This window comes from Pungitius pungitius, chromosome 20 (genome assembly GCF_949316345.1).
Source record: "Pungitius pungitius chromosome 20, fPunPun2.1, whole genome shotgun sequence".
Taxonomy (NCBI): Eukaryota; Metazoa; Chordata; class Actinopteri; order Perciformes; family Gasterosteidae; genus Pungitius; species Pungitius pungitius.
In genome coordinates, this window is record NC_084919.1 from 2274461 (window position 1) to 2284012 (window position 9552).

A 9552-nucleotide genomic window follows, 5' to 3' on the forward strand; every position below is an offset into this window, starting at 1 on the left:
TTCATGTGGTTCTTTGTCGCTTGAGTTCATTCTCGGGAACGTCTCGTCCTGTGGTCCCACGGCTTGAATCGCCTCGCCGTCGCTTCTGGAACAGAATCAATGCGACGTGCACCATGCAGCGTCACGTACACACCCAATTACAAATAACAGGTTAGTCCGACTGTGCACTGCAGGAAGTCCACGACCACGGCCTCCACGGGAAGTGGTTCCGAACCAGGAGATCGGCCCGCCTCCACCGAGTGGCACTGAGGAACAACAAATTGTGACGTGTGGGTAGTTTTGCATCTAGTGATTAAGGAACACTGGAGTTTTGAGTGTTTTCCTTCTTACGTCTTTTCTCTGAAATCTTCATAACTCACAGAGACTTTTACAGTTTATCTGATTCTACGATAAGGAAAGACATTTCATCTGTGCAGAGCAACCTCAATTGAAAAGCTCTGTTTTTCTGAAAGAAACTAATTGGACATTTGTGGTCAAAGTACCTCCGTGCACACCGACAATCCACTCATTTTGTCCCGACTGTGGGCCTTTCTCCCTCATTTTGGAGCTGGCTGGAAACCGCAGGGCCGATAAGTCGAATGAGGAGAATCGGAGGCATTCAGCGTAACAACGACTCACTGTAGAGCGCTGACACCAAGAGTGCCACTTGGAGGTTTGACATGTCTGATGGCCACTGACTGAATGAGGACTCCCAAAGGCACTGGAGATAATCAGAAGCCCAGGTGGGCTCTATATGTTTTACTTAATAGGAACGTAGGACAAGAAAGAAAAGGGGGGGCCCAATGGCGGCTCTTGACTTAAAGAACTTTGATGCATAGAAGTGACGCTGCAGCATGGTTGCATTATGCCGCTCTGCTCACTTTATTCGCTGCACACCTGCACCGCGCTGCTTGACTGAAATCTATGCTGCCTCTCCACCGCTTCTGAAAATATAGCATTTCACACCCCCCCCCCTCCCTCCCCCCCCCCTACACCCACCTGTGATGGGCTCTGGATCTATGTGCCTCTAGAGGGGAACTTATCCTCGCTCCGTGCTGTGCAAAGCAATAAGGTGCCATGCTTTTTTGAGATGGGATCCATTCTTAGTGCGCTATGCGTGCACGTTAATGATCCATTTCATGGCAGCTGAAGACTAAATGCATCTCTTGTTGCTTGCTTTTGCCATAAAACTGTCAAAATGAATGTTGAGTCTATACAGAAATACACATGATAATTTCCCAGACCAACAATAACCAGACATCACTGTGGCATGCACCTGCTTTGAGGATATTGTCACTTAAGGGTTGTTTCTCTTCTCTTCACCATTTGCTGCAACAACAAAAAAAAGGAGAAGCCCTGAAGGCCATGCCTCTTGTCATCATCTGGAGTCGGACGCACGGAGGCGCTAGACCCCTTCAAGAAGGGACCCTGTCCCCGCATCGACTTTCATTCATCTCCCCCTCCCCTCCCCTCGTCTCCCTCCCTCCCTCCCTCCCTCCCTCCCTCAACCCCTTATGATTTAGCCGCATGTCGCTCAGTCTGTGAGTGGCACCCGCTCCGCTGCGCCCGCGTTCCCGTCCCGCACAGCTCTCCGAAGCCGAGACGCGCGTCGAAGGCGGGTCATGAGCCACTGGCTGCAGGGTAGTGGGCTTCCGTCCGCCGGCTTCTGAGCCCGTTACGACCGCAGCGACCACAAGGAGAGCGGACCAGCGACCACCACGACAACGACAACACACACACACAGAGAGAGTGTGTTAGTGAGTCATTTCCAGCCCTGCCGCGCGTCGAGAGCAGCAGACGAGTCAATGGCAGGCGCACAGCCGGGAGTCCACGCGCTGCAGCTCAAGCCCGTGTCCGTGCCCGAGAGCCTGAGAAGGGGCAACAAATTCATGAAATGGGATGATGTAAGTAGAGGTGGCTCAAACAGCGCCTTTTTTTAATTCTCTGTTCTTCTTCTTCTTTTCTGAACGCTTTTATTTGCACGCACACGCCGTTAGAATAGGGTCGCGCCACGCGCACGCGGCGCGCTCCTGACGGAGGATCTGTGGAGAAATGCGGCGTCCGTTGACATGTGCTCTGTTTACGTTTGACCAAAGTACAACGCACGCGTGTGTGGGTGTGCGTGTGTGTGTGTGTGTGTGCGCGAGAGAGAGAGATGTTGCTTGGCTGCCAAGTGCGCGTGTTTTGGGAGAATGTGCGCGCGGCTCGTTAAACAAGGTTAAATATTTGAATTACCCCCCATCCTCCTCCCTCCTCTGGGAACATTTATCTTATTTCTCTTTACTTACTGACTATCAATTAACTAAAATGAATTGGCAGAACCGCGCATGCGCCAGAGTGACCAAGCGGGCAGGAGCGTGTGTGACGCTCGTGCCGTGTGTGTGTGTGTGTGTGTGTTTACCCCCCCCCCCCCCCCCGGCGTGTCGTTGTGTTGTCATTCGTCCGTACTACCGGCTGTCTAGACGTAGTGAAATGACCTTGATTCCCATTGATTGCACGCTCCTGTTGAGTATGTGCGCGTGAACACAACAGTAGTGGGACCGCTGTGACGCACTGCGCCTCCCGCAAACAACAATCAACGCATCCCCTAATCCTAATAGCCGCTTGTGCGGGTGCGACCCCCCCCCCCCCCCCCCAGCTGTTGCACCTCAAACTGAATTGTCAACTGAGTGGCCTGCTAGTTGTGTTGTCTTTCACCTCCTGAGGCTGTAATCGCTCTCTGGGTGGTGAAAATGACACTCAGCTGTCTGAAAGCCCGTCTCCCGTCTCATTTGAATAGCACTCCTCTGGTTTCTCCGAACCTTTAGGCCTCTTTATCGCCTCTTTATCGCAGTGAGCGTTGGAAGGAGAGCGGGGATTACTTTTGTTATTTTTTTTTTTAAAGCCAGACGACGGAATGGCAGTTACTGTCTCGAGTGGAATCCTACAGCGTGAAATCTGTAACACACACACACACACACACACAGATCCACGCAGGCTCATTTGGAAACACACAGTGAAATAATCCTGTGTGCATAGAGCTCAGGTGATTCCAGCGACACGCAGATGGCATCGCCCAATGTGTGTTATGAGAGTGTGAAACGTGGTCATTGCAGACGTCACAGAGGGAATTAAGCACTCCTGCAAACCTGCCACTCTGTCAATCATCAATCTGAAGCGCATATAGGAGAACCTGAGTGTTTCAGCAGTAATTACCAAGGAGCTCCCTGCTTGGTATAGGAGGGTTGGGTGGGGGGGGGGATGTGGGTCTGTTTCCTCGAAAAGCTGTGTTTGTGTGTGTGTGTGTGTGTGTGTGTGTACCATACATTTGTACATGTGGGTCCGTGGAAACACGCGGACGTGTGAGCAGATACTTTGGGTTCCCGTGCTCTGCTTCCTGCTTCCTTTCCTCTCAAGCATCGTGGCATGGAAAGAATCACAGAGGGTGACGGAGAGGGAGGGGGGTGAGGGGGGGGGGGGGGGGGTGAAGCTGCAATACATCGTCAGGGAAAAAGGATTGGATTAAATCACTCTCTTCTTATCTCTGCCGCGGTTGTCGGGCCCCACTTTAACTATTTCCCCCGAACAGAAGATTGTACAAGCAATTCCCACCGTGTGAACGCTCTCGAGCACAGAGGATATTCGTTTAGTCTGTTTTTGTGAAGACTATAGATTTGTATCCGACGGCGCTGGAGGCAGAAAATGTTGTTGAGTTTTGTTTACTGTGTAAAGGGGGGGGGATGGGGGTTGGGAAAGGGGGGGAGGGAGGGGGGGTACTGTACTGTCAGCTGCCGTTTGTCAGACCCTGAAGCTCTGCAGACTCCAGCGCTTGAAACACAGCAGAGCAGCAATCAGAAAACCTCCGAAAATGCCTTGCGAGACCCTCAAAGTCCCACAACCCCTCCCCCCCCCCAAATGACCTCACGCAGACGCACACACGGACGTGTTGTTTTGGGGTTTGTAAAAAACCCGCACGGGTCGAATTTAGAGAGTCGCCGATACACCCATTACATTCCCGATACCAGTACTGTGTTTATTAATAATGAATAAGCAGTGTGAGTGGGATCGTTGTGTGTGAGGCGGACTTAAACACGGCTCTAGCTTGTTAAGCAAAGGAAGCGAATGAATACACGCCGACTCGAATGCACTGAAGTCCCTTCATCTGGATGCTGGTTGTTGGTGAAACCAGGCACGTTGTCACCGATGCCCCATCCGGCATCTGTGAGTCAGCATCGGTTTATCTCACATTGTGTGTGATTCGTCGGTCAAATGCCGCCTCCTCATTAGAGAGAGAGAAGAAGAAGAAGATATCCACCCCCCCCTGCGCCCCCCCCCCCCTTTCCCAAAGCCTTTTGGATAAAGACCTCTGGTCAGAAGGATCACTGAAGCTTCGGTTTGTGAAATGCGCACATTATCGTTTAGCGACCTCAAAAGTAGTAGAATATGTCGTTAGCATTAGAAGCAGAAATCTCCTTCCTAAGACCCCCCCAATCCCCCCCCCCCCGCCTCCCCAATGGATGGCTAATGGTAAAAACCTCTCACGGGGTCGGCGGCCTCGGGGTGTTTGTACACACGTTGGTCACCAATCTCGTGAAAAATTCCCCATAAAACTGATGTCTTCCCATTAATGACGAATCCTCAACGGGTCGTAATCTCAGCAAATCCCCCCCTCCCCCTCTCCTCCCCCCCCCCATTGTAATCCACAGAGCGATAAGTACATGTGTTTTTACCCATGAGAAATCTTCGCTAAGAGTCCATAATGGCTTAATGTGTTTTGTGATGGCGGCCACGGGGGAGCGAGGCCATTAAGAGAGACGGCGCTCGAAAATGACTTCTGTCGCACCATTAGTCGGATTCCCGGATCTCTCTGTGACATCACGGACGGTCCGTCCCTTCGCCGCTTCTCCTTCTTCTTCCCCCACCAGAAGACGCCGCGACCCATCGGCGTTTCAAGTGAAGTAAGCGACGTCTGACGCGGAGGACGGGACGGAGATATTCAACGTGACACAGACGGCAGAGGCTCTTTCTTTTTATTGAAGCGTCCAATAGCGTGTGCCCCTCGGGGTCAAAACCGCGTGTGTTTGCGTGCGTTTGTGAGGCCGCCTGTGAGTCGGACCTCAGGCCTTGTTTGTTGATTGATGCTCGAACACACACGTTGACTCCCGGTGTCTCTTTCTCTGTCTTCCTCCAGGATTCTACGGCTGTGACCCCGGTGACGCTAACGGTCGACCCCAAGGGCTACTTCCTGTACTGGACCGACCAGAACAAGGTGAGACTCACTAACTCAACTCGTCAAGCTCACCTGAGACTCACCTTGCATTCTTAACTTAACCCGAGAAGCTCACACCACCCTTTGGACCGAGTCGGAAGAAAGAAAGAAAAAAAAAAGTCTTTCTTATCGCTTTTGAAAGGTCAAACCACAAAATTCCACCTGGGGGCCGTGTGCACATTGCGATGAATGAATGAGGAAATGCCTACACGCTCTAGTTGGGTTGTGGAAGGAAGTAAAGCTCGGACTAAATTTAAGTTGTTCACACCTTGATGGTTGCGGGAGGGGGGGGGGGGGGGGTAAATTACCAGGGTTAGGGTTAGAATCTCAGGGTTACCAGGGTTACCAGGGTTAGGCTCGTCGAATCGTCGCAGGTTTTCCCCTTCTTCCAACGTGGCCTTCAACGAACCCGGCTCTCATTCATAGTCGCAGCAGCTCGGCCAGCCCGGAAGTTTCTCACTTTTAAAGAGCAGCGTTGGAAAGGAAACCAGACAACAACAACAACAACAACAAAAGAAATCTGAACCGCTGCACCTGCTGCGCTCAACTCGACACCTGTGAGAACGTTCCATGGAGCCTTGTGTTGTTTGGCTTTTTTCTCTTCCTTGTTTTCATGCTGACAAGGTTGTGAAATGTAAAAGACACCAACTGGCTATCTGACTGTTGGCCATCTAACCTTGTCGATCACGTGACTTCCTTCCCCCCCCCGCCTCCGTTCAACCCTTCGCAGTGTGAGCACAGTTTGTCGAGGGCGGTCCGTTGTTTACTCTGTGTTTCATTGTACAGGCGGGCTAATTAATAGCTGCCATTGATTTGATGTTTTCCGGGTGAGGACGTCCGCCTGCAGTGATGTGAACAGTCAGAGGTGCATGGGAAAAGAAAAGGGTGTTTTACTGTTTTTTTTACTGTAACGAGGAAGAAGACAGAAAAGCCTTTTGGCATTTTCAATCCCGAACGGGAAGGTTTTCTTTACGTTTCGTGAGTGGGAAATGAAGACTTGAAGAGGCCTGCAGCCTGCAGAAGTGACAAAAAAACTGGGCCTCCTCAAATGGCCACTCGAGGCTTCGTCCAAAAGGCGAGCCAATCCCCTCCGACCCGCGGGTTAACCATTAAACATGCAGCCCCGTTATATTGCCTTTTGTGGCCTGCAGCCCTTTTGTGAACGTGTCCAGTGTTTGTTCGGTGTTGAATAGTTTTGAAATGTCCCTTATTTCTAAAACGAATGACTTACCAAAGTTGAGAGTGCGGATGCAGGGTTGTGCACAGAGACAAGAGTTTGATAATGTCACCTTTAAAGTCCATCAATACACATAATACATTTGCCTCGGACTGCTTTCCTGCCACCTTTATCCCTCATGCCTGCTGGGTGTCTGTTCTGTCTCTCGGCACTGCAGCCACACACATAATAACCTAAATTGATGACAAACACTTGCGTGGACAAAACTGTATTTGGGCATGAAGAATAATTCCGCGGTGTGTGCTTTTATAAGGACGTCCTGTCTGAGGCTTCTCCTCGATGGGACGCCACATCTGCTTCGCAGACCGGTTTGAACGAGCTGTCCAGTGTGTGTGTGTGTGTGTGTGTGTGTGTGTGTGTTGGAGACTCCTGATGCCTGATGGCCTGCAGAGTAAAAGCATTCCTGGGATTCTTCAGAAGCGCAGCAGGACCGTGTGTCTGTGCCCACCGGGCCGCCTCCCAAACACGTGTTGTCACCGGCGGAGCTCACTTCTGTCCCACTGCGTCTTCAGTGCCACAAACCTTATTTAGTGCACATATTTTAGTATCCATATTTATTGAATCTAAAATTAAATGTAAGGGTAATAATGGTGGATATCGTCCTTGAGGTCGTTTTAAGTCATTCATTTGATTATTAATGCTTCATCTACCATTAGCCAATAATCTGCATTGTCTAACATTAGCGGCCTGTCGTTGTTGAGGGGCCAGCAGTAGGATTAGCATAGCGGTGCTAATTCGACAAGCAGCAGTTGCATGACTTGAGACAAAAAGACAGAGACAGAGGGGGGGGACATTTCTGCCTTTTCCATCTGATGGGTTGTGCTGTGATCTGACCCAGCTGTGTATTCCAGCAACGTCTTCGGGTCAGAAAGGCAAAGTTTAGCTTTGACTCAATGGGTCCGTTCTTTGCTCTCTCTTCCCCCGCTGGCCTGTCAGCTGACGACCAAGCACTGCCCCTTTAAGTCCCAGGGTATTGTTTTTCGGGAAGACCTGTCAGAATATGCGAGAAAAAAAAACAAGGTGAAAAGAAGATTGTCAGGGTAATCAGGTCGTAAGCTGATGTGTTCTGATATAGTTAAAGGGCATTCCGCCTCCAAAGGGTTACAAACAGCTGTAAACTCAGTAAATTATTGTGTGAGCTGTCTGTGCTGCTATGTAAACCCCCGCAGGCGCTACGCGCCCGATGTGTTTGGTTCAAAGTCCATTTGGCCAACTTTCTCCCTCCCTCAACCTTGAAACGCCGCTGTTTCTGTACGCACGCAGACACACACACACACACACACACACACACACACACACGCACACACACACGCAGCGTACAAACACCTTCGCAGTTAGAGCCGGCAACGTTTTTTAAAACAACGATAACTCGAAGGAGGGGGGCCCAGAGGCGATGACGATGCTCATGAAAACAATGACGGTGACCATGACAACCATCAGTAACAGTGACGTCAGGAGCCAATCTGAAAGGTGTTTCAACTGAGTCGTGTAGCCCGCCGTGACCTTTTGGGTCAACACAGTCAATCTTTAGAAACGCATTGACCAATGTGTCATGAATACTGGAAGGATTTCATCACTGCGGAATAATAAAAGCTGCACTTTTCCTCAGGTATTAAATAACAGAGGAGGCTGTCCCTTCAAAAAAGTTCAGCAACCTGAAAAACTTGAATTTACTTTCTCGGAATCTGTGTTCAGAGTTTTGTAATCACACTTCAACGTTTGCAACAGTGACTTTTCAACGGGCAATTACATGGCAATTATTTGTCCAACTGTGCCGGTGAGGGATTAGCAAAATTGCACAGCTTCTTATTCTCAGAGCAGCTGTTTGGCTTCTGCTCCGAAAAAAACGAGGCAGACATAGTTTTCCCGTGAGTAACTCGGGGGGGCCAGGAATAACAACGCCAGGCAGTAAGTCACCGCGTCCGTCCGCCGCGGCTCTCTGCTTTACATGCAACGGTGGCCGGCGCCGTGGTAACTGGGGACATCAGCTCATTTGACCACATTTACATGTCCCACACGCACCTGGACCGGCATTCCTGCGCGTTCCGACCCGCAACAGGTGCAGGTTAAAAATAATTTCCGCTCCGGTTGGTTGAGCTTTGCTTTCAAAAGGGGAGGAGCCGCCTCTCCACACGGGGGGGGTGTGGGGGGGGGGGGGGGGGGAGACTGAGTCAGTCAAATGCAACAGCCTTTTGGTTCAGTTGCCATGGTTGCCACACCTTGCAAATGTCACATTCTGCCGTTCGGCCCCCCGCTTATATTCTGGAGAATGTTGCCGCTTTTAAACCGATATTATTGGTTCCTTGTGTGTGTGTGTGTGTGTGTGTGTGTGTGTTTTTTGTGTGTGTGTTCTCCTGAGAAGGCTTTGGTTTAAAAAAAAGGTCAAATTATTTCTTTTAGAGGGAGATTTAGGTTTGAGCTGGAGGAGCACTCAGTATGTGGCATCAAATAATTCGGAGGAGAATGACCTGCATCCGGTGTGTGTGTGTGTGTGTGTGTGTGTGTGTGTGGTGCATTTCTAAATAGAAATCATGCTGTGCATGAGTAAGGCTGCTTCAGGATCATCTTAAATCAAACACACACTTGACGCGCGCACACACACACACACACACACACACACACACACTCACTCTTCTCTACGCTCTTCACAAAGTTCACACATCTATTTCCCCCAACACAGCAATTTTCTGTGATTACCGAGGCCTCCGCTCCTCCGTCAGCACTCTGCAGTTGGGAGAGACGGCGCATATATCTGCAGCCAGCCCGCTGCGAGTGAATTGTGACCCCTGGCAGGTCGAAGCGCGATAAGAGGCGCCGAGGCTTCACCCCCCCCCTTCATCCCAACGCAGACGGACAAGCGGAGAGGGAACGAGAAGAGACGTTTTTATATTTTTTTTTGGGATGAAGTTACGAGCAGCGATACGAAGTAAAAACGTTCAGCCTCACCGCAAAAGTAACCAAAGCTGTCCATCTCGATGCTAACGGCTCGCTCGTTGCTAGGCTCCGGGAAGAAAGTGATCCGGTTGTCTTGGCAACAACAGCACAGACTCTCAGAAACACTTGGGGTTAAAACGCGTCGCTCTGATGC

The 9552-nt window shown here is 50.5% G+C and overlaps 1 protein-coding gene across 1 annotated transcript in view; it reads left to right on the top strand.

Moving 5' to 3' along the window:
• The first annotated feature begins 1487 nt into the window (after positions 1-1487).
• Positions 1488-9552, top strand: part of plcb1l (phospholipase C beta 1-like) — a 39371-nt gene continuing 31306 nt past the window's right edge. Inside the window, exons 1-2 of the mRNA XM_062559770.1 lie at positions 1488-1883; positions 5150-5274. Of these exons, the coding sequence (XP_062415754.1) occupies positions 1785-1883; positions 5150-5274 (224 nt within the window). The 5' untranslated portion in view covers positions 1488-1784. The remainder of the gene's footprint in view (positions 1884-5149; positions 5275-9552) is intronic.